Here is a 26563-nt window from a genome sequence, read left to right as displayed (position 1 = left end):
TGCAAACACCTTTGAGCAACATGCCGCTTAGTCTTCATTAAAAAAAAAGTGAAAAAAAATGGAAATGGAACGATTCAGACAGAAAATACCTGCGCAAACCACAGACATTTGGAGACACAAGCTAAATCAAATAATACACTCAACCACTCCCCACATTTCAACATGAAGCCCCCACCACACACACGCACATAGACAGGCAGACATGCACCGCAAAAGAGAAATGTACCTTGTGTGTGTCTAAGTCCAGGCTAAAAGAGAGTTAGTCTTAAAGACGCCACAGAGAGAAGAAAAAGAGGAAGCATAATTAGCCAGTGCTGGTTAATTCAATAGTGACTTGGGAGGGGAGGGGATGATTGGGGATAAGGGTACCCGTTCTTTGGTGTGTGTGTGTGTGTGGTGTATAAGCAAAACATGGAGAAAACAAAGCAGTGAGGAATGTGAAGGGGGTAAAAAAGGGGAGGGGTGAGGGGCAGTTGAGAGGATAGGGGCCTCCGTCTTCTCTGTTTGAAGAGCATAAGGAATAGAGTGGAGGGTATAGAATTTTGAAGCGAGAACAATCTAGAGGGGGACAAAGCGAGTGAGTGCCCCCACCTCCGCTTTTACAGCCACCTTGTCTTTTATTTCCTTCCCTCGCTTTTCTCTCCCTTCTTTCCTGTGCTAAGCCCCTGTGAACTTCCCGAGCCACTCCACACAATCCCCCTTGGTCTAATTAAATGGCCAATGTATCAGGTAAGAGACGCACACTCCCCGCTCTATCCAGGGCACACTTGGGACATAAAACAGCCATTTATATAAAACAATACAAACAACAATCATAGAAATATGAATGGATTCATCAACTTCAGACACAATTTTATAAACGTGTTGTAAGGCTTCACCGCACGTCTTAAAATAAATTTGAGAGCTCTGCCAACTATTTGTCAGTCAGCCAGTCATAGGACCTGTAGGTTCACTGAATATCGCTCAAAAATGAATATCTTTATATCAGGCATGTCCAAAGTGCGGCCCGAGGGCCATTTGTGGCCCCCAGCTAATTTGTTAACGGCCCCCGGCACATTCTGCAAATACTACAATAAAAATATAAAACATGAAAAAGTGTAATAAAAGAGTAAACAGGTGAAATGTAACAAGAAAAAGTGGCAATGTTGACACTAATAACACAAAGCTGCCATGCGGACTGTTATTGACCTATTGAAGGCTCCAATTACTTCACTGGAACAATTCCACTTTGAAATATTTTGGGGGGAAAATATTGCATATTTTGTGCGAAACAAAGTTTTCTTTCACAAAAAGGGCAACAAACAAACAAACAAACAAAAAAAATTGAAAAAGTTATAAAATCGTATAATCAACAGATCTACAGACTTAAGCGTTAATAGTAAAAAAAAAAAAATGTGGCTTATTTTCAACACCTATTCTTTTTATTTTTTTATTGTTATGAATTATTGACCTATTTAAGGTTCCAATTACTTCACATCAAATATTCCACTTCGAAATGTTTTGGGGGAAAATGTTGCATAGTTTGTGTGTTTGCCATATAAATAAGGGTTTTGACATAAAGGGCATAAACATAAAAACAAAATTTAAAAGAACGTTATAACGACAGACCTGAAGTTGATCTCGTGATTCAAGCGTTAAATGAAAAAATAATAATTTATGACTTATTTCTAACATTTTTATGACTGAGACCCTTCCGGGTACCGAAGACCAAACTTGAGGAAAGCCATAAAGGTTAAAAAAAACAACCTATATATTGTATTGGTTTTAAAAAAAGGAAAAATATAAAAATGGCCCCCGCATGCTTTGATTTTTCAGTCTGTGGCCCTGAGTGGAAACATTTTGGACACCCCTGCTTTATATGTATACTTTCACCGAAAAATATATCGCGATAATATTGAATATCGAGTTTAAGTAAAAATATATCGAGGTATATTTTTTCGTCCACATCGCCCAGCACTACTTGATGTAATAATTGCAATGCATTGTGGGTCTTGCTGGCCTCTGAATAGCTTACATACACGGCTGAATGCAAGAATGTGCAAAACTTTTGTTCTTTAAGAAGTTCTAAACATGGCGCAAACGGGCGGCATCGTTAACTGCCACAATCGTTGTCATGATCGCTTCAGTAAAAAAACAAAACAACGATTTGGTGAGATTTTTGTCATTCCCAGTATGAAAGCAAATCCAAGGAACTTGGGTTAGTGAGCCGATAAAGAGACGGCGAATAGCCTACATAGCAGCCGTGAGACGATCAATCATCACTTTGTTGGTGTGTTCATGGTATTTTCACACTGGTAACATTGAATCGAAACATGTAGCATTTAGTAGGCTGTCAGCGTTAGCCAGAGAAACAACGTATAGTATTTTGGACAAAAGAATGTTATCGGTTTACTTTTAGTCTTGGCTAAGCACAAAAATGAATGTGTATTATTTTCAGAGAAGTAGCGCTGTGAACAAACAGACTTCAAAGTTTGTGGAACGCTCTCCCTGACCACCCGAGGGCACCACAGACTGTGGATGCTTTTAAAAAAGATTGAAAAACCCTTCTTTTTAAAAAAACCTTTTTTTAGATGTATGCGTGCTAGTTCTAGTTTTTATTTCTTTTTATTATCTTTTTATTTTATTTTTTTAATACACTGTAGCACTTTGAGGTTGTTTGCTCAATGGAAAGTGCTTTTTACAAATATTATTATTATTAAAACTGGTTCTCAATGCTGACAAGACACAACTTATGCTGTTTTCCAAACATAGGAAGGTGGCTCAAACTCCCCCGGTAGTGTCCACTCTCGAAGGGAATATCATAGAAGTGGTGCATGAATATAAATACCTTTGTGTTTTAATTGATGACTCTCTCACTTTTAAACATTTTATTGGTGAAGAAACTAAAACTTAAATTGGGTTTTTTCGTCCGTAATAAGAGATGATTTTCTTTTGGTGTAATAAAGCGCCTTGTCTCTGCCACTTTTTTATCTGTGCTTGATTATGGTGATCTTTTTTATATGAATGTTACTCGTTCCTGTCTTCAGATGGTGGACTGTGTTTACCATGCTTCTTTGAGGTTCATCACAAACGGTAGAGCCATGACTCACCACTGTGACTTGTACTCTCGGGTGGGATGGCCTACTCTGACAGTGTCATTGGTACACTTTTATTTACAAGGCTCTTCTGGGATTACTGCCCGATTACATTTGTACATTGATTTCTCAGAGAAGTACCAACTCTTTTGTCTATGCAGCTCCTTGTGCTTGGAATATGTTATAAAGAGACTGGAAGCTGACTGATTTTTTATCCTCAAATGCTCTTAAATCTAAACTGAGAGAATTTGAAGCAGCCCCAGTTATCTGTAAGTGTTTTAATTGATGTCCATCCTGTCATTTTAATGTGTAATGTAATTGTAAGTGTAACTTTGCTGCCTCTTGGCCAGGGCCCCCTTGAAAAATATTTTTTTAATCTCAATGGGATTTTTTCCTAGTTAAATAAAAGGTAAGTTTTTGTTCTTTTTAAAGTAATAATGAACTTTTTTTTTTCAGGGAAACTTGCTTATGAAATAAGAGATAAAAGCTGTAGATTACGCACAATTTGAACGGACATTGAGCCTTAACAGACATTACATTCTGAAATTCTTCACTGGTAAAAAAATTGACTGCGTTGACGAAATATAGACAAGTTAGGCCTCGACAATGGCGACAGCTTCCTCAAATCTCTTGTCTATTGGACGTGTTCACATGGATCAATTCCACCAATTTTACTTACTGCTGTGATGTGTTCACTGACCACATGTACATGACTACGGACTACTTTTACATTTGAACTGATACCTTACCAATTCATGGTACCCGGGAATCCATACAGTATACATTTTCGTTACTTTTATGTATGTTAAAAAGGTTAATTGTTTGCTAATAAAATACAAATGTAATAACTAGCTGATTAGGATAACTGTGATGTCCAGTTGTTTTTTCATAGCCTTATTTGCAAGTATTATATGGTTTGCATAGTTGCATGCGATTGCAATTCCAAGACGTTAGATGGCAGTAGTGTATAGTCTATGATGTGTTGCCTAGCTAAGAAGTAGTCTTTGCCATGTGGCTGAATGTCTGTCTAGACTTACTGTTGCACCCTACAAAGTGTTTATACTCTAAGTATTGTACAGTACCTATTACATACTTTGTTTGATTTTAATGTGCATCTAGTTGTAGTTTTCCTTACCAAATTTGGAGGTGTTGAAATCGCCTTATAAAATTGCTATTGCTGTTCAGTAGCATGTCTATGGAAAATCCAAAGTTATGTAGCATCAAAGTAGAACATTTTGGGAAAGTGGAACCTTACTTTACGTTTCAGTGTTTTCTATCAGGCATACCGTATTTTTCGGACTATAAGTCGCAGTTTTTTTCATAGTTTGGCCGGGGGTGCGACTTATACTCAGGAGCGACTTATGTGTGAAATTATTAACACATTACCGTAAAATATCAAATAATATTATTTAGCTCATTCACGTAAGAGACTAGACGTATAAGATTTCATGGGATTTAGCGATTAGGAGTGACAGATTGTTTGGTAAACGTATAGCATGTTCTATATGTTATAGTTATTTGAATGACTCTTACCATAATATGTTACGTTAACATACCAGGCACGTTCTCAGTTGGTTATTTAGGCGTCATATAACGTACACTTATTCAGCCTGTTGTTCACTATTCTTTATTTATTTTAAATTGCCTTTCAAATGTCTATTCTTGGTGTTGGGTTTTATCAAGTAAATTTCCCCAAAAAATGCGACTTATACCCCAGTGCGACTTATATATGTTTTTTTCCTTCTTTATTATGCATTTTCGGCCGGTGCGACTTATACTCCGAAGCGACTTATAGTCCGAAAAATACGGTAGTTGCTTTGTTAGCGTTGAAAAATGCAACATTACCTTGAGACAGTTTGGCTGAATGCTCTGAATGCTGCTTGAGTGCTTGTTTCCTTTGCAAGTGTTTGAGCCGGTGTTTATTCCGCAACCGGCCAAAGGTATCGAAATACGGCACATTTTCATTTTACGTGAATTGATACCAAGTAGTAGCGGGCAGAAATTGGACGGTGCCTAGAAAAGTACAGAGTCAGCATGCAGAATCTGAAGCTTAAGCCTACATCACCTTTAAGATGCACACACACACACACACACACACACACACACACACACACACACACACACACACACACACACACACACACACACACACACACACACACACACACACACACACACACACACACATACACGCGTCTGTGCGGCCCACATACCGGGGCTCAGTGCCCCCGCCGTGCTGTTTAGAATGAAAACATTCACAGGGGCTGACGGAGAAAAGTCAGGGGAAACACTCTTTTCAGTGCGAGCAGGAAAAATACGAGCAGGCCTTGTTGTTACTGCGCCGTCTTGGGGGCCCTGCTTTGTTTGCTCAGACAACAGCAGAACCTCTAAATGGAGGCCCGGGACTGAGTCCGAAACCAGAGCACACCACTGGACGTGAGGAGAGAAGACTCCCGAAGGCCTTCTCTGTGTGTGTGTGAGTGTGCGTGTGTGCGTGCGTGTGTGTGTGTGTGTGTGCTCTTGCTGGCAGGCACGCCATCGTTGACCCTCATGATTACAAGGTCAGAGAGCAGGCTGGAGCGAGCGTACTTTGGAAGGAGGAGGAGGAGGAAGAAGTGACTGAAGTCTGCGTGTTTGGAGGTTACATGGACCTCACAGTGATGAGCGCTGCCTTTTCTTAAAGGAGCAGGCCAAGTAAATTACACAGCAACCTCATGTTGCGGCTTCACGCGACCATACTGAAATTATTCACTGAGCTCACTGGAAACTTCTCATAACACTCTGGCCGGCGTGAACGTATAGAATCATTCCTCGTCTTCAGCCTCGTCTTCCTCAACCTTGTATGGCAGCCCATATGCTTACGAGAGCACACACACACACCCACACCCACACACACACAGAAAATAAACCCCTGACACAGAGCCCCCACAGTGTGTCGGCTTTAATTTCCACTTCACCAGGCTTTCCACAGCTGCGTTCTGAGCCCCCCCAGCCTGTGCGTCCTCTCCCCACTATGCTTATAAATGTCTAGTGAGGGTTGTTAAAACTAGCTGAAAGAGATTTCAAAAGGACGTTCCTGCTCTTCTAACCCCCTCCCCTTATTTATTCATATTTTTTTACCTCTCCATCCTCCTCCTTCTCGTGACCTTCAACCCTTCTTCCGTCCCCTGTCCTACCCTGGACATGGCAGGCATGGGAGACACAAAATCTCACATAGCTGCACACCTTTTTTGGTGTTGGTGTACCAACATAACTTGTTTTAATGCCTATCGTACCTTCCGTACGCCAAAAAAAAGAAGAAACTGTATCTTAGTGGCCAGGATTTTAGCAGTGGTTTTTACACCGAATTATTGTAAATTGAAAATCGCTACCAGTTATTTTTACAATAAAAAAAAGCTCAGGTCCCTAAATCTACAGCCAGGTTTTTACAGTGCATCACTGCAAATGGACAAACTGTACCACTTCTATTTTTACAGTATAATCCGGGTGACTCAGCTGCCAGTTTTTTTCTTTAAAATCTAAGGATTTTTTTTTTTAAACAATGCTAACAGGTCCTTTGCGAGGCCATGGTATAGACTCACTGTTCATCCAATTTCTGACACCATTTTTTTTTAACAGAAACTCAAAGGAGCAGTTTCCCCCAACATGGCTACAACAAACAGGTTCATGACAGATGCCCTATTTCAATCACTGTAGGTATAGGGTCATTTGTGAAATGTACTGTTACCCATCCCACTTCTGACACCAGCAGAGAGTTGAGAGTATTAATCTAAACCCACGTCTATTAAATTCCAAACCGCAATGTACCTCACGCATCGCTGGTAGAGGTGAGACAAAAAACAGGTGCTCCATTTAAATCATACATCTATCACGCAGGTGTCACCTGTCCTAAGGGGTCCTTTTGCAAGGACACAGTATAGCCTCACGGTTCATCCCACTTCTGACAACTTTTCTTATGGGATGTCAAAGGAGCAGATTCCACATGTGCCCCATTCAAATCATTCTCATGCCTCACACATCATTGGGGTGTATTACACAGGTGTAACCTGTCCCAAGGGGTCCTTTGCGAGGCCATGCTATAGACTCACTGTTCATCCAATTTCTGACACCATTTCTTTTTACAGAAACTCTGAGGAGCAGATTCCACAGCATGGCTACAACACACAGGTTCCAAACAGAGGCCCTATTCAATCACTATAGTGATGAGGTCCTTTTCTGAGATTTTTTGTTACTTATCCCACTTCTGACACCAGAAGAGCATTACCCCACATCTATTGAGTTCCAATCCAACATGTACCAAACCCATCTCACAAAGGGGTTACTGATCCTAAGGATCCTTCATACTGAGCACACCACAGATGACCTTATGGTTTACCATGATCCCTCCTCTACCATTCTTTTCAGGGGTTCATTCTAGTGCCTCACACATCTTTGGGGTTTTCACAAATGTGTCGCCTGGGTGTCCCAAGACAATAATTTGTGAGGCCATTTGATAGCGTCCTGGTTACACGTCTCACTTCTTATATCAGATTAGTCCACTTCTTATATCCATTGTCATGGGTCGATAGGAGAGAAAAGGATATACAAAGCAGATTAGGGATGTGTAAGAGAAAGACCGCAGAACTAGCTGAAAAAGAGGTGTTATTCAGGCAGCATAAATAAAGAGGATTACAGGGGGAAAGCAAAGAGGGCGCGGGCCCTCTTCATGCATGACCAGCATCTCAGGTAGATTCCTGTGCAACATGCAGGTTGAGGCATGGTCTCAGTGGTCTGCTGACGCCACAAAGACCCTCATACATCGAGCCGTGTAGGGGCAATCCTGTCAGCTTGTAGCATAACACATCCATAAGTGTCAACTCACCGGACGATGAAGTCAAACTCCGATCCTGCCAGCATCAGAACACCCAACAACGTAGAGAAAGCCCCGTCGAGCACCGGTGCAAACATGTGCTCCAGTGCCAGCACTGCCCGCTTGTGACGGTCCCCTATTGCTGTCAGGAAGGCCTTCAACACACAAGCACACACATACGTTTAGCTCTCATTCTTTAGAACCTAGCCAACTAAAGCACATCTCTTTGTTTGCATGCGTACCAGTGCCACATGGACAGTGAACTCAACCCCGATGCCCACAGAGGCAATAAGAATGACCACGGGGACGGCACTCAATTTGATTCCCATCAGCCCCATGAAGCCAAACAGCTCCACTGTCATGAGAGACAGCACCAGCACCTACGTGGAAGCACAATATAGTTATTTCAAAATGTGGATGGATCCTACAGATGTGTTACAGTACTGTAAGTAGTACCAGCATGTGTGGGAGAAATGTACCGGTATGTGTGCATATGGAGACCACTGAGGCCAGGGACAGGAACCTTGAGTAAATGCCATTATCAGCTGACAGGCGTCAGGTTACATGGGGCCCAAATCCTTTGAAAAGGGTGGGCAAAGAAGGGAACACCGAGTGTGAGTGTGTGTGTGTGTGTGTGTGTGGAAATAGTCAGCCAACACAGGCTATGCACATAATCGCCCACAAGGTGGTGTGGCTCTAATTGTATTATGCAAGTTCTAGCAGTGTTCGATTATATATATATATATATATATATATATATATATATATATATATATATATATATATATATATATATATATATATATATATATATATATAAATATATATATATATATATATATATATATATGTGTGTGTGTGTGTGTGTGTGTGTGTGTGTGTGTGTGTGTGTGTGTGTGTGTGTGTGTTTATATATATGTATATACATATATATATATACACATATATACAGTCATGGTCAAAAGTTTACATACACTTGTAAATAACATAATGTCAAGGCTGTCTTGAGTTTCCAATAATTTCTACAACTCTTTTTTTGTGATAGAGTGATTGGAGCACATACTTGTTGGTCATAAAAAACATTCATGAAGTTTGGTTCTTTTATGAATTTATTATGGGTCTACTGAAAATGTGACCAAATCAGCTGGGTCAAAAGTATACATACAGCAACATACATGATCAATTTTGGTGATGTAGAAAAGCTACAATCAAATCAAATTAGCTCCATGGCATGGCCTCTTGACTTCATGTGAGTGATTATGATTCTCTGAGCCCATTTAAATAGGGCTCATGTGATGCAGTCATTAGACACGGTTACAAACGCGACAATGGGAAAGTCAAAGGAACTCAGCACAGATCAGAAAAAACAAATAATTGACTTGAAAAAGTCAGGAAAATCACTTGGAGCCATTTCAAAGCAGCTTAAGATCCCAAGAGCAACTGTGCAGACAATTGTTCGTAAGTATAAAGTGCATGGCACAGTTTTGTCACTGCCACAATCAGGAAAAAAAACGCAAGCTATCACCTGCTGCTGAGAGAAAATTGGTCAGGATGATCAAGAGTCAACCGAGAACCACCAAAAAGCAGGTCTGCAATGAATTGGAAGCTGCTGGAACACAGGTGTCAGTGCCCACAGTCAAGCGTGTTTTGCATTGCCATGGACTGAGAGGCTACCATGCAAGAAGGAAGCCCTTGCTCCAGTAGCGACACCTTAAGGCTCGTCTAAAGTTTGCTGCTGATCACATGGACAAAGATAAGACCTTCTGGAGGAAAGTTCTGTGGTCAGATGCAACACAAATTGAGCTGTTTGGCCACAATACCCAGCAATATGTTTGGAGGAGAAAAGGTGAGGCCTTTAATCCCAGGAACACCATTCATACTGTCAAGTATGGTGGTGGTAGTATTATGCTCTGGGCCTGTTTTGCTGCCAATGGAACTGGTGCTTTACAGAGAGTAAATGGTACAAGGAAAAAGGAGGATTGCCCTCAAACTCTTCAACAGGACAACCTAAAATCATTAGCGCGGAGGTTGGGTCTTGGTCCCAAACACACATCAAAAGTGGCAAAGGAATGGCTAAATCAGGCTAGAATTAAGGTTTTAGAATGGCCTTCCCAAAGTCCTGACTTAAACCCCGTTGAGAACATGTGGACAATGCTGAAGAAACAAGTCCATGTCAGAAAACCAACAAATTTAGCTGAATGCACCAATTTTGTCAAGAGTCGTGGTCAAAAATTCATCCAGAAGCTTGTAAATGGCTACCAAAAGCGCCTTGTTGCAGTGAAACTTGCCAAGGGACATGTAACCAAATATTAACATTGGTGTATGTATACTTTTGACCCAGCAGATTTGATCACATTTTCAGTAGACCCAAAATGAATTCATAAAAGAACCAAACCTAATGAATGTTTTTTGTGACCAACAAGTATGTGCTCCAATCACTGCATCACAAAAAAATAAGAGTTGTAGAAATTATTGGAAACTCAAGACAGCCATGACATTATGTTCTTTACAAGTGTATGTAAACTTTTGACCACAACTGTATATATGTATATATACACACACATACATTTTGTGAGCAAAGCTACTGAGGTCTGGACAGAGCAAACACTTAAACTTGACATTTCTCCATAACCTGTCTTTTGAAGTTGTGGTAAAACTAGGACGGATGAACACAAGGGCCTTGTCCCCTTGTGTCCGAAAACTCGGGTGGCCGGGGCTGCTGCCTGCCATAAAATACAGCCCACCGCAGAGAAAAACCAGAGCGACGTGCGTGTGTACATGTTTTTCTGTGAATTATGTTTGCACATTCAAGCCGCATGCGTGCAGGTATACACACGCCTGCGTGTTTGCGTGTCTCCTTGGAAACTCTACCACCGACAGGAAAGAGAGGAGGAGTCGGGAGGATGGAAATAAAATCTAACTTTATAGGTTTAGAGTCAAGAGCAAAACGTTGTGTCCTCTCCCCATCTATTTCAGAGCGTTAGTGTCTGTCTGGGAGTGTTAGACTAGACTAAACAGATGGACCCAAACAAAACAGCGCAAGATAAACACTGGTGACTGAGCCTACAATAATACTCAGCAGACTAGTTTCTCTTCCTGCTCTTCTTTTGGAGACATCTCCTGGACCACACATACACATTTGGAAACACTTGGATGGCATTCTTTCAACTAAATGTCGAGAGGTGTGGATTAATATACCTGAAAAACTAACACACACAGTATTCATGGGGAAAAAAATGACATTTGGCATTGTGCTGAAAATGTTAATTTCCCCTCGGGGATTAATAAAGTATTTCTGATTCCGATTCTGATTTGCAGCACCCCCTACACTTTGGAAGAAATGCTAGCGTACATGTAATACACATAACATCAAAATACTGGTATCATATTGATTCGACAAATGGTCAATGACTTATGGCCAATTGATTGTGAAATGCTGCCAGTGCTAAGACGTTTTGTTTTGTCTTTGTCTTTAAACCATTTCCCACTCAAATTCTACCGATGTGTGCTTGCCAATCCCCTAAAAAAGGAGTAGCGCACATTTAACTAAACATCCGAAAGCAACAGTAAGTGCGTGATCAACTTCAAGCCTATCTGACTTATAGGGTCAAGCTTAGGTGTAGAATACATGCGCAACCATGTGGTGTATTTTACATTTTACATGTTTACCCTTTGGTTTACAACAGTTCAAGGGTAGAAAAGTTCGCTTACACAAACACAGCACATCCAATCTGGTAATACCACTGTCCTCCCTGAGTGGCAATTGTTTTTGGAGACATTATTTAGTTCTTCCAAGCAAGGTAACATTTTCATGGCCATTAATAAAGTACAGTGAGCAGGATAACAATTTTTTTTTTACATATTTAATAATATTTAATATATTGCAAGATTTGTGTCATTTCTGTAGTTTTTTTTATTTTACAGAATAATGGTTAAATAAGAACAACTGAAACCAACTGCCATTGTACGATGAAACCTCGATTTACCAACCCCTCTTGTTGTGAACTTTTCAATTTATAAACTATAAGATCGAGCCAAATATGCCTCTCTGTGCAATCCATTTTTTTTTTCTACGAATGCTTCATTTATTAATTTTGTAACTACTTTTGTTCTCCCCTTCCCCTCCCTTCTCCCACTCAGTCAGTTCCTTTCTCTCCTCTCGTCAACTGCTCATTTGCCGATGACAATGTAATGTAAAGTGGATCTTATTATTATTATTTTTTAATGTTTGTTATTGTAGCAATATGGTTGTTAAAGTTAAGCATTTTTGTGATTTCTGACCATTTGTGAGGGCACCAAAGGGACTTCTGTGTGTGTCTGCGCGTGTTGGCAGAGCAGCATATACAGGACAGTTCAGCTTGTCTTTGTAGATGTTTTGGCTCGTCAAAGAGAAAGTTGACCCATCACCACCTTATTATGTTTGTTTGCTATACACTGTATAGTACTGCATAGCACTTTATATTGTGTTCAAAGCGTCCAAAGCTTTACTAAAATATAAACTTTTGTCAAGGCTGGAACCATTATTCATATTTACAATGGTTCTTACGGAGACATTTGCTTCAATATACAATTTTCCATAATTTTATGAACCTTGTTCAAGAACCACCACTTAAGTTCGTAAATCAAGTGTCTACTGTATATTAAACACTTGAACAAATATTTACTGATTGCTCGGATGTGGAGAAAATGTAGGAATAAAATAAGATCTGTTTTAAGATCTGTCGGACATGTGGAATTCTGAAATTATAAACATGAGATGTATTCCAATGTTACCTTGTACGCAGGTTCCAAACAAACTTAAACCATTACCATTAGCTAGCAAAAATGTGTTAATCGTGCTGCCCACTATTGGATTGGAGCCAGAAATAGGATTATTTGATTGTTCAGATTTGTGTCTTTACTGATACTCACAATGATGCCGGCTGTCCAAGGGTTGAGCAGGAAGAGGGCGCAGACCAGAAAAGTGCAGGCCAGCACCACGCTGATGGACAGCATTAGCCAGTGGCGCAGACTAACGTACTGTTCCCAGAAGAGGAACGGGTAGCCGTTGGGGTAGGAGGGAAGGCCTTGTCGGCTGTAGTTGCTGCAGATGACCCGCACACTCTCGATGGCCTCCACAAATTGCGGCGTCTCTCGGAGCCCGTTGAGGTAGAAGGGGAACTGTGCGTATTCGATGGGCTCGGCGGCCGGGACTGACAAACAAACAATAGCGTTAATGACATTTCCAGATGATAAATCTGGCTAATCTGCCAATGTCTAGCCTGTGGAGTAGCTACATCTGTGTGTGTGGGTGTGTGTGTGTTTGGGGGGGGGGGGGGGGACGACAGTGTGAAACAGAGCTCCATTGAGTCTACCCCAGCAAGTCTGTGGGCCAGGCGGGCTAATGAGGGTCTATCAGTTCCAGACACAGCAGAGTGTCAGAGCCTATGTTGATCCGCCGTAATTGCAATTTCGGAATCGGTGGCCATTACAACGCCCTAAATTTCGCGTTGTCACGTAAAAGTGTATTAAAGATGCATATATCGGGCATACATATGTAACGCCAACTATTTGTGCCGCTGTAAGCATGTGCAGCATTATACTCTCAACTTTAAATTCCCATTAGGAGACTTGTCAACCACTTCCTGTTGCTTATCCAATGATATTGCCCTTGCTGAAAAAGGACTTCCTGCTTGTTATCCAATTGTGCAAACTCAGTCTCCCCTTGTTAACCAATCATGTTCCTTCCCCGTGGAGAGCTTCCTCTCTCGGTACCAAATCACAGGGTGGAATCAAACGACAACATGACTGTATTTATTGTTTTATGTAAATTACAGTCCACTTGAGGGGCAGGGAAATGAGAACAGAGTGTGCGTAATGGCGGGGGTCTCCACGGTAGGTAGTCCGGATTATAGCGTTCACCGCGGGCACCATTAGAGCGACCACAGTGAGTCGCGCCTTGGTCTGCAACCTGATCTTGCACACCCACCGCAGTGGCACAGTGACGTCCGCTGGCTCACTTGGGACTAAGAAGTAGGCAGACGAGAGAAAATAACCAGAAACCACACGGCGTATATGCAGTGAATACACAACTGGACCTCAGAAAAAGACTTATTAACCATATACTGGACCGAGGTGTTTTTCACTCAGCTGCAGCGAGTACTATGGAAAAGTGGTAAGGAGGTTACAATGATGTCAACATAGATTTGTTTTTGAACTTCACACAGCCAACTAAAGGAGAAAAGGTGATGTCTTTTTGTGGTGCAGTGTTTACATTCCAATATTATGGAAAAATCTGACCATATATGGTAACTTGGTAATTTAATGTTACTAATATGTACAGTTTCTTTATTTGTTTCCCCACTCAGCCAAAATACCAAGATTATGCAAAAATGTACTTTGCAGAAAGGAAGGTCATGTCCACCTTGTTTTGTAGCACTGCTGTCTTCCTTAGGGGGCAGCAGTGAGTTGCAAGAGAAACTTGTTAAGGTTGCTCTAAGGCAGACAGACAAACTTGTTTCACCAAGTACCACCTCAGAAATCACTTGGCTCTCTATGTACCACCATAATTGTTAGAATAATCATGTATATATATTATCACACAACTTTATGCTTAAGGGCCGTTGCTATAGTTATTATCTGCATTTTTGTATCTGTGCAAAGCTGGCAATCCAAAAGATTGCCAGCCGTCTCTATCAATGTTGTGTCCAGACTCGGCCTGCTGACTGCCAAGGCCGAACATCGGGTACCAGGACGCAGACAAAGCAGAGACGGGGCGATAGCACCAGCGTCAATACATTTGCATTTTTGTATAATCATATATTGTGTCTAATTGGAGTTGTCGAGATCACCCCCTTCCCTCAGCGACAGCTTCAGTGATGTAACAGGGACCTTCCAAATAAATAGAGGAAGCACGCGGGCTGGACTTTTAGAACGTAGTTTGGATCTGTAACTAGAATACAGCCCAAAACACGTGTCTCCTCATTGAGCCAAATTGAACTCTGTATTTGCATGATTCCTTGCTTCTCGTCTGTTTAATACATGTCATCAGTGTTTGAACCTGACAATAATGACCAACATTAAAATGCAGTAGTGTAGTAGGCCTAAGTATTCACTAAAAACAAGACCAAGATTTTATTTAACAAGTATATTTAATATTTTTAGCTACTGTAACATGCAGTTTGAACAGTAACATTGTTTGAATATAGGAAAATAAAACATTGAACTTCAATAGTAAATCCAATCAAATTAATTGAACAGAAAAGTTAAATAAACATTGTACTAAAATAAATATAACATCAATAATATAAATAATATCAATATTGTTTGCGTGTGATTTGCGTGGCAATTGGCTAAGAGGTGGAAAGGTCGGACGTAAGCGGAGAATGTGGAGAACATTCTGTTCCAACTCGTGTTGAGTGATAGAAGGTTCTGTTTGTGCCTAATTGTTTATTTTGACATCGACTACAGCCTAAAGGAGTCGGATTGTAACGACTTTCATTGAAGGGCCTTTGATTAGGGCTCAAGTGACGTCATCATAATATTTAATTAAGTGGTTCCTTGGCGTACCATTGGATGGAGCCTGCTTACCACTAGTGGTACATGTACCACAGTTTGAGAATCACCGCTCAAAGACGTTTTTAATCACTCTTTGTTTGTTAGTAGTATTACACAAAAACTAAAATCGACTTTGTAAATGTTGAGCGCAGAGGTATCCAAACTATGGCCCACAGGCCAAGTGCGGCCCGCCGACGTCTTCAATCTGGCCCGTGAGACGTCATGAGTTAATAAATAAGGAATGTTACCAACAGGGAAATTGTATTTGTTTTAATAGTCTGACAAATTTGATGCTGCTAATATGTTACCATTTAGTGGACAACGTGAATAAGTCAGGTCAATGACCTTTGATAGACAATATGCAAACAACCTTCCCTAGTCATGGTGCAACAACAACAAAGATCTAACCAACACAAAATGTCAACAGACATGGTCACACATAACACAACCTGCTCACTGAACTTTGTGGATATTATAAAACATGATCCATAAAAAATTTAAAAATACACCCATTACAAAGCATGTATCAACAGTAATGATACCAAGTACAGTATCACTTTATGGTCAGTACTACAGTGATTAGATTGATATTTTTCATTACGGCAAAACAGTCTTTTGTCGTTTTTGTTATTTTTTATTTACCAACTTAGGAAATTAGTACCGGGACACAGGAGACCTTTAAGGGTAACAACCAAAGGATTTAAATCAAAGCCACAAGTAGTTTTTGCTTATGTTTACCTACTTTGCACCATTGACTTTATTTAGCTCAAATTATTGTTTGTAATAAAAGGAAATAATCATAACAATATTATTTGATTGATAATGTTACACACCTATCTTTTCTTTTTGTCTGAATATAATTATGATTAAACATGTTACATTAAACATTTTCAATGATCTTGAAAATGTGAAGTATCAGCATTAATAACCAATACACTGCCCCTGTAACTACTTGGTATTGGATTGATACCCACATTTGTTGTATTGCCCAAAAACTAATGTAAAGTATCCAAACAACAGAATAATAAATATCTATTCCAATTTAAGGGAAGTGCAGATAGACACATGCTACAACATAAATAACAACAGTAAATTAACAAGTAAAATAATAAAAGTTTTGAGAATATAACACAACTGGAAACGATGCAATATGTTACCGCATACGTATGCTGCCAAATTACGAGCTTTTGCAAACCGTTTTGAAATAGTTCTATTAATCATATGCCCAATAATATGTTGTTATCACAAGAGGCTGCAATATACTGTATATTGTGATCTAGATTTTAGGTCATATCGCTCATCTCTCTTTCGTGATACTACTTTCTTCCTCAAGGGGCAACAGTGAGTAGCGTGTGCTGCTGCAACGTGTGTAAAATGACGAGCGTCAGTCTAGTTTCTGTGAACACAAATCTACTTACTGCTGAGGCGCGTCTCGGGCATGGAGTCGGTGCGGTCGTGGAGCCACTCAGGAGGGTGCGGGCGGATGTTGGCTTGCGACGCGGCGTATGCCACCGGGTCATTGCTGACCCAAGCTGTCAGGTAGATGTAGAAGGCCCCGGGGTTGATGAGCCCGTCTGCGTCCACAAGCCTGTGACGGGTCAGCTACCAAAGCAAGGGAGAGAGGAGTGTTATTGTATGCTCTTTGCAAACACAAATGTGAAGAAACGGTGGGTTCATTAAGTAAATAATATGATTCTTGTACTAGGGATGCACAACTGATCCACATCGAATCAACATCGAGGCTGAGGTTTTCCTTTTTTTCTCCATCGTCACCGGCATTTTAATGACAGCCATGTTCGCCAATCAGAAATGTTGAGCCTCGCATTTATTGGTTTTTCGCTTCAAACAGGGAGAAGAAGGTCTCACTCTGTGCATCGCTCTGAGCGCATTTATTTAATATTAGAATGAACTGAACACAGTGAGCCCTCTTTTCAGTCATTCACAATCTTTTTTACCCACACAGAAGGCACAGACAGCCTACCTGGTCGCGACACGCTGGTAAGAAGTGCCGCAAGGGTGACAAAAATTAGGAGGAAATCAATTATGATTACGAAGCGAAATGTCCCATTGTGATAATATTTCAGCTTAAAATCCGATGGGCAATATTAGCCCATCAACATGGAAAAACGTGCGAGAATGCCGTGACCACGTGATGGCAATAAACAAAACGACAACGCCCAACCGGGTTTTTCAAAACTTTCAACATTTTTTTTAAAGTACATTTCTGCTTATACAAATGAGAGTCCATGTTATTCTTTTGTTTGTTTATTTATTTAGTACAACACAGTTATTTACCTTCCAATTACAGTGCAATGGTAAACAATTCTACAGTAATGAAAAATAACAGTTTATATCTTTTTAAATGGTTACTTGCATTATTATTATTTAGGGCTGTCAAAGTTAACGCAATAATAACATGTTAACTATTTTCAGTTCAGTTCAATTGGCCCTAGTGTGTGAATGTTGTCTGTCTATCTGTATTGGCCCTGCGATGAGGTGGCGACTTGTCCAGGGTGTACCCCGCCTTCAGCCCGTGTGCAGCTGGGATAGGCTCCAGCACCCCCCGCGACCACGAAAGGGACAAGCAGTAGAAAATGGATGGATGGGTGGATTATTAGACACAAAAATGTGTTCTCTTTTACCCTGTCAATGTCTACTCTGTCTATTTGTATTTATGTTTGACTTTCTCTTCTACTGTTACCGAATATCCTTATTTTAGTTTTACTGAGTTTCAAAGATAGTTTTAATTTGTTCATTTATTCTGTTATTATTTGTATTAGCTTTTGTGTGTTCTCTCCTGAACAAAACACAGTTGTATCATCTGCAAATAATACTAACTTTAAATTCTTTGTAACTTTAAAAATGTTGTTTCTATAAAGATTGAACCATTTTTGTCCAAGTATTGATCCCTGAGGTACGCCACAAAAGATTTTCAGGTCTGTGGAAGTGTGTTCGCCTATCTTCACGTATTGCTTCCTGTTGGTTAAGTAGCTTCTAAGCAAGTTCAAGACCATCCCTCTGATTCCATACCTTTCTAATTTGTTTATTAAGATGCTCTGATTAATTGTGTCAAATGCTTTTGTTAAATCCATAAACACTGCAGCAGCACATTTTTGTCTATTTTATTGGATTGGAGATCTCTTCTGTTATAAATTTCAATAACGGCACTAATTCTTCTGGCTGGCTGAAATATTGTGTAAATTCAGCCATAATATTTCTGGTCGAGTCCTCAATTACAGAATGATTGGCAGGCTCAATATTACATTTTATTAATTTATAAGGAAGGTTAAAATGTTGTCATGCATCAATATGAAGCCACCCCCCCTGAAAATTATCTGCCTAGGATACACTTAATAATGACGAAAAATTATACCTTTCTGCGATTAATTTTGAGTTAACTATGAGCAAAATGCGATTAATCGCGATTAAATATTGTAATCGTTTGACAGCCCTATTATTATTATCCATCCATCCATCCATCCATTTTCTACCGCTTGTCCCTTTTTGGGGTTGCGGGGGGTGCTGGAGCCTAGCTCAGTTGCATTCGGGCGGAAGGCGAGGTACACCCTGGACAAGTCGCCACCTCATCGCAGGGCCAACACCGATAGACAGACAACAAAAATGTGATTAATCGCGATTAAATATTTTAATCGTTTGGCAGCCCTATTATTATTATTATTATTATTATATATTACGCTTACATTACATTATAAACACTGTATAGTTTTTATCAACTATTTCTTCAGTTTAAGAGCATGATGAAGACAAAAAGCTCTGGTTCTGCATGCATAAAGCCAAATATTTTTGAAAGTAAACTATTGCATATTGTTATAATTAGGGCTGCAACAACTAATCGATTAAATCGATTATACAAATAGTCGGCGATTAATTTAGTCATCGGTTCGTTGGATCTATGCTAAGCGCAGAGGCATTAATTTTTTTTATTTTTTAAAAAAAATAAACCTTTATTTATAAACTGCAAAATGTACAAACAGCTGAGAAACAATAATCACAATAAGTATGGTGCCAGTATGCTGTTTTTTCCCAATAAAATACTGGAAAGGATAGAAATGTAGTTTGTCTCTTTTATCCGATTATTAATCGAAGTAAAAATCGACAGATTAATCGATTATCAAATTAATCGTTAGTTGCAGCCCTAGTTATAATGTGTGGCACCTTGGGACAAGAATATATTTAAGGACACTCAAAAAGTAACATTTGTTCCTTCACTCGTTATTTTCACAGTTTTATGCATTTTTCATGTATAAAATATAAAAATCGCATATCGAATCGCAATTTTGGAGAGAAAATCAGTTTTTTTTCTCAAAATCGTGCAGCCCTACCTTGTACACAAAGCAGTATTATATCAGGAAGACATACCATATAGGGGTACTTTTTCCTTCATGCATGTTCATGTGTTGGTTTTCTTGTACATTGTGATCACTTCTACATACTGTATTTTCTATGGTATGTATTTGTAATCAGATTTTTCCGAACATTTTGTTCATTCGGTATAACGGAGGTGCGAACTGAAATGTGATTATAGCGTACCGTTACACCACTAGAATATACTTTTCAAATTATGTTGTATTTAGTGGTATATATTTTACTTCTGCCGTCGCATGTGGAGGCAAAGGAGAGGCTTAACTCTGCCACTCTCCCTTCACTCAGCCGTAAATCCCTGCCTCTCGGAGGAAGGGAAAGGTCTGGGGGGTGAAGCTCTACTAATGGGGTTAGGTAGATGGGGATTTTTTTGGAGGAGGGGGAGGGAAAAAAATAACTCCAGTTAGCGTAACAATAAAAAAATTGGCTGGAGTCCCTGAGCACGTCTGTGAGTAGTTAACCTGGTTGTTAACACTGAAGGAAATGCCACCCAGCAAATGGAGGAGAGCAATAAAAATAACAGGACATCTGTACAAATGTTGCTCACGCGCTTGCTTCTCCTGACCCCTACGAGTACCCAGAATGCCCGACGCCATAGACCGACATGGCCAAAGAGGAAAAGAAACTAAAGTCCCCCTTAGCTCACTTACATCCCACCTTTTGGTCTACCATCCATCCTCGCTTCCTATTTCCAAATTTACTGTCAAATATAAAAGAGCGCACAAAAGAACACAAATCCTACTTTGAAAGAACACTAAGTGAGCTAAGGCAGTAGGAGTACAACATTAGATACACCTGCAGCAATACAAAAACTAAAATGTTCCCTTCAAAGATAAACAGAATGACATTCTACTGTATAGAGTTGAGACTTCCTCTAATCAGCAACTCTTCCAAATACGTACAATGACAAATGCGCTTCTTTTTATACTCGTATGATGATTAATGTTCAAAAAATTAAATGTGTAATGGTACACGCCTGTTCGTTGAATTTAACAGTGATTTGCTTTTTTTTACACTTACAAAAAATAATTGTTGATGAAAACATTGCCTGTATTAATATTCACTATGTGTTATGTGTGCTATGTTATGCTGTGTTGTGATTTTATTTAAGGATAATACTGTATCATTACATTTAATCCTGCCCACCGCCTCTTTGATGGACAATGATTTGCAGCATCAAGAGATAAAATGCCATCAAATACCTAACTAATTGAAAAATGGCGTGAAGTATGTAAACTGGTGATGATTATATCAAATAACACAATCAATAATATGAAAAATATCAAATATTATATTTAAAAATGTAATTAATAGGGGTGCTGCAAAAAATGGATTCACATCTGAAACGCGAATCACATTTTTTCTGATTCAAAATAAATTCTTAATTTTCAAAAGTTGTTTAAGAAAAATAAAATAAAATCCATGTATCCATTTTCTGCCGCTTTTCCCTCTCCGGGACGTGGGGGTGCTGTAGCCTATACCAGCTGCATTAAAGTGGAAAGCGGCGTACATGTGTATATGTATATGTATATGTACATATATACATATACAAGGTATATGTATATATACAGTATATACATATACAAGGTATATGTATATGTATATATATACAAAAAAACAAACAAAAAAACATAAATAAATAAATACATATATATATATATATATATATATATATATATATATATATATATATATATATATATATATATATATATATATATATATATATATATATATATTAGGGCTGCAACAACTAATCGATTAAAATCGATTATAAAAATAGTTGGCGATTAATTTAGTCATTGTTGGATCTATGCTATGCGCATGCGCAGAGGCAATTAAAATTTTTTTTTTTTAATTACATTTTTTTTAAATAAACCTTTATTCATAAACTGCAACATGTACAAACAGCTGACAAACAATAATCAAAATAAGTATGGTGCCAGTATGCTGTTTTTTTTAGAAAAATACTGGAAAGGATAGAAATGTAGTTTTTATCCGATTATTAATCGAAGTAATAATCGACAGATTAATCGATTATCAAATTAATCGTTAGTCGCAGCCCTAATATATATATATATATATATATATATATATACACATATATGTATACATATATATACATATATATGTATGTATGTATATATACATATACAGTATATATATATATATATATATATATATATATATATATATATATATATATATATATACTGTATATGTATATATATATATACATACATATATATGTATACATATATATATATATATATATATATATACACATGTATATATGTATATATATATATACTGTATATGCATATATATGTATATATATACATATATATATATATATATATATATACACATACATATACTGTATGTATATATATATACATATATACACATACATATATATACATATATATATACATATATACACATATACGTATATATATATATATATATATATATATATATATATATATATATATATATATATATATATATATATATATACATACATATATACAGTATATATATATATATATGTATACACACAGTATATATATACAGTATATATACATATATATATACATATATACAGTATATATATATATATATATATATATATATATATATATATATATATATATATATATATATATATATATATATATATATATATATATATATATACTGTATATAAAGTGTTGTTTAAATTATAAAACTATATTTTTAATTCTAAATCATTACAAAGTGGAATGCAGTTTATAAACAGGTCATGATTGTATTAAAAAATTATATACAATAATACAACATCATTATTTAAGATTTAATGTAATCATTTAGTTTATTAGTTTGGAAAAATACATAATTAATTAAATTGAATAAATGTTGATTTTTTAAATTTTATTATACAATTACTATAATATATATTTATTTAATTTTGGCCAAAAAAAACAACCTTCTAAGGCAACAGTTTGACCATTCACTATGGGGACTTTATTATTCTAATTTGAACAAATCTGAGGAAGACTAACATCCCGAAACTACATCATGCAGTGCGCCGACAAATCAGTGTAGACTACGTCTTCATTTTGTCTTTCTGTTTCCCACTTCCAGTCATTGTCAGCTACATTTGCATGAGGCTTGATTTTAATCTGTCTCTATGTTGCTATCCGGACCTCCTGCTGAGACCTTAGCTGGTGTCATTTCCCCTGCAATTCCGCACTGGATATAAGCTTGTTTAAGTGGATGTATTAAGTTTGCAGCTCAAACACAGATGTTCAAACCCCTTTTCAGCATTGGTGGGGACAAATAATATGCTTGACAATTGCACAGGCGAGCAAATACGCTTAAAGTGGTTTGTGCAAAACCCCCTCTTGGTAATGCAATTTTAGGTAGAGAATCCTTTGGGCCTTCCTCATACAATGAGGTGGACCTCAGGATCCCAGACAAAGTGTTAAGCTGACAGGCTGTGCGCTACGAGGGAGACATCCCGCTGTCAGCAGCCCTCACGCATGTTCATCCATCACACGCTAACACACGCAAGAGTTAATAGGTTTTTCAGAAGGCGGGCCACGATCCCGGCGAGAGCTTTAAATTCCTCAGCTCGGTAAAGTCATCACAAAGCGAGAGAGACGATGAGGGAAGACAGACAAGGAGGAACAGAGAGGAGGGAGTTTGTAAAGTGGGCGTAGTTCCTTTAGCTCCAATCACAGAGGCCGACGCGAGAGATAGCCATGCACACATTGCAATAAAACAGAAGCTCTAAACACACCAGGTTGAAGTTTATGGGCTTGTCTCTGCGTCCTGTTTGCACCAGAAGTTTATAAGCCAGGACGCCGTCGTCAGAGCCGTCTTTGTAGCTGTTGAGAGTGATGCGGCCCGCCTCCCAGTCCTTGTCGAATGCCTGCTGCAGACCTGAGGGAACCATCAAAAAAAAAAAAAGCAACACTTAACAACTCAACACCACACACAAAACACTGAAACATAACCCCTGACTTGTAACAAGATTGGCTTGATTTAATATGATAACTAAACCGCCAAACAAGACTTCAAAAAGCTGAAAATATTGTGTTTTTTATTCATAGAGACCATTAGGGGATATATCAGGAACATGTGTCTCCTTCTCCACGCTGCTCTCTTAATCCATATGTGCCTCCGCCGCTCTCCCAGGACTCACACTGAGGTCCGACTGCGGGAGATGTTGTTTTGGGTCTCGTTCCCCGGGCCTGTCTGGCTCCAATTTGTCCCACCATTGCACACAGCAATATCAGACACAGTTCCCTTCACTCGCCCACACGCTCTCTGTGTGGCTCGCATACGGTATATGTGCTGTGTCCTCACAAGGAAGACATCCAGTCTGTGTCTCCTTTTGTCATTTTAAGGAATGAGCGGACTTGTGCAGGCAAAATACACGTGCTGAGGGACACTGTCAAAAGCACTAAACTGAATTGTGCTATACTGTTATTTCAACGTATGTTTCATTCCACTTAAAGGCCTACTGAAACCCACGTGTGCGCAGTAACCATGCAGAAACAATATCTGATCTACTAAGATACAAACACTTAGCGCTAAACAGCGAGTGCAAACTATACAATCGTGTGTGCTATTAGTGGGCTTGCAGCGTGTGATCTACAAAGACTGCATATACATATGATTACAAGAGCAAAAGTGGTCTAGACCGCCCTATTTAAATTATTATATTGCGTGTACGACCGGTATTATGTGCCCATAGAAATTTAAGCACGTTGTGGTGGTGTTGGACCATCACAACATCGCAGCGCTTTCATCAAGAAAATGCATATTGCAGGATGTTATCTCCAATATGAAATAACAAACACTATTAAAAAACAGACACCAAAACGCATTAAGCCAATTTTTTTTAATCAGCTCTTTAAGTCATCTATAACATTAATAAAGGATATTGCTCTCTAGTATTTTTGTTTATGACAGTCCAAATATGATGTTGACACACACACGTAGGACGACGGATTTTCTGCCCAGCGGACACTGCAGCGCCACTCCCTCTTTTCTCACAGTGTAACTGTGTCAGTTTGCGAGTAACTTTCGAACATGCCAAATATAGACACAACTACGCACACACAGGGTTTCCCGCAGCGCTTTGTTGTTAAGGCGGCCGCTTTAACAACAAAGAGCCACCGCCTAAACTAAAGTCTTAACAAGCTGCTCCGCTTTGTTCTGTCAGTACGTCTCTGCAGCACCCAGCATTGTCCCACCCACAGAACCATCTGATTGGTTACACGCAGAGCGGTAACAGCCAATCAGCAGTGCGTATCCAGAGCGCATGTAACAGCCAATCAGCAGTGCGTATTCAGAGCACATGTTACAGCCAATCAGCAGTGCGTATTCAGAGCACATGTAACAGCCAATCAGCAGTGCATAATCAGAGCGCATGGAGTCAGTGCTCAGGCAGGCAGAGAGGAGAGACGGTGGGATGAGCAGAAAGGTGTTTAGCAGGTGAGCATAATGCAGCGGACTCTCCCCAAATTATAATAAACACTTCCGAGTCAACTACTTGTAACATCACTATGAGCCCGTTGACGTCCTAGCAACATAAGCGGTAGCTCAGCTCGCTCGCAGTCCTTGAGGTGAAAGCTAATTAGCTTTTAGCGTAACGTTAGCTCACTGTGCGTGCGTGCGTGTGTTACGGACAGCAAAGCCCTGTCTGTCTGAGAGAAAAACCAGCATTATTGACCTACAGTTAACAACTAAGTTATTTCACTTTACCTTTTTCTGTGTTGATTGAGCTGTGTTGAAGCAGCAAAAAAGAACATTATCTTAAATGAAGAGTTTCCTGAAGCTGTCTCTGATAGTTGATATAATAATGTAACTGCATCATAAAGCCTACATGAACTCCATGGTGTTCAGGGATGAATAGTCTCTCCTATTGCTATTGTACTATTTTTTCAGCTATAGTTACATTAATCATTAGTAATGTAGCAGCGTAGTTTTGAATGGCAGGGTCCCTGCTATCACATGTTGATAAAAATATAACATTTACATTATAAAAATCAACTACAGGCTTCCCAAATGCTGTAATAAATTTAGCATGATGAGTTGAACATATGTCAGCATGTGGCCTCATTTTTAACTCTTTTTTTCAAACGCTTATTGCAAACGCTCACTTACAGTAAGTCATTAATTTGACTTTGTAAGTCATTATTTTGACTTAGTAAGCCATTATTTTGACTTAATAAATGACTAAGTCATAATAATGACGTACTTAGTATCTCAGGTAACTAGGATTGTCTTGTTTTTACTTTACGGAAAAAATATCAGATATATATCGTATATCGCCATTCAGCAAATGGAGCGGAAAACACAACCAAAAGTTGTAGGCTTCTTCACGCGACAAAGCCGGCCTACTTCACCGCAGTCTGTAGTCTATTGCCCCCCCGGCTGTGGTGGCAGCGACGAGGTGGAGACGTGATGGCGACAGGCCGAGTTACATGGATCCTTACACCCACCCACCCCCTTCCCTGGTCCCCTCCCCCTGGAGAGTCACCACCTTAACTAACACATTTTCTGGGGGAAACACTGCACACAGAACATTTTCAGCAATGATAAATCACATTGAGCTTGCTGAATCATTATATTTGCATTTATTCCTCCTCCTGGAGCCTATCTCAGCTGCATTCGGGTGGAAGGCGGGGTACACCCTGGACAAGTCACCACCTCATCGCAGGGCCAA

The 26563-nt window shown here is 39.1% G+C and overlaps 1 protein-coding gene across 1 annotated transcript in view; it reads right to left on the bottom strand.

Moving 5' to 3' along the window:
• ptch1 (patched 1) overlaps nucleotides 1-26563 on the bottom strand; it is a 132015-nt gene that overhangs the window by 12693 nt on the left and 92759 nt on the right. Inside the window, exons 16-20 of the mRNA XM_062025728.1 lie at nucleotides 23627-23769; nucleotides 16878-17061; nucleotides 12835-13115; nucleotides 8166-8303; nucleotides 7936-8078 (exon numbers count right to left, since the gene is read on the bottom strand). Of these exons, the coding sequence (XP_061881712.1) occupies nucleotides 7936-8078; nucleotides 8166-8303; nucleotides 12835-13115; nucleotides 16878-17061; nucleotides 23627-23769 (889 nt within the window). The remainder of the gene's footprint in view (nucleotides 1-7935; nucleotides 8079-8165; nucleotides 8304-12834; nucleotides 13116-16877; nucleotides 17062-23626; nucleotides 23770-26563) is intronic.

The sequence above is a fragment of the Entelurus aequoreus genome, linkage group LG17, assembly GCF_033978785.1.
Source record: "Entelurus aequoreus isolate RoL-2023_Sb linkage group LG17, RoL_Eaeq_v1.1, whole genome shotgun sequence".
Lineage (NCBI taxonomy): Eukaryota > Metazoa > Chordata > Actinopteri > Syngnathiformes > Syngnathidae > Entelurus > Entelurus aequoreus.
This window is presented reverse-complemented; position numbering and strand designations above follow the sequence as displayed.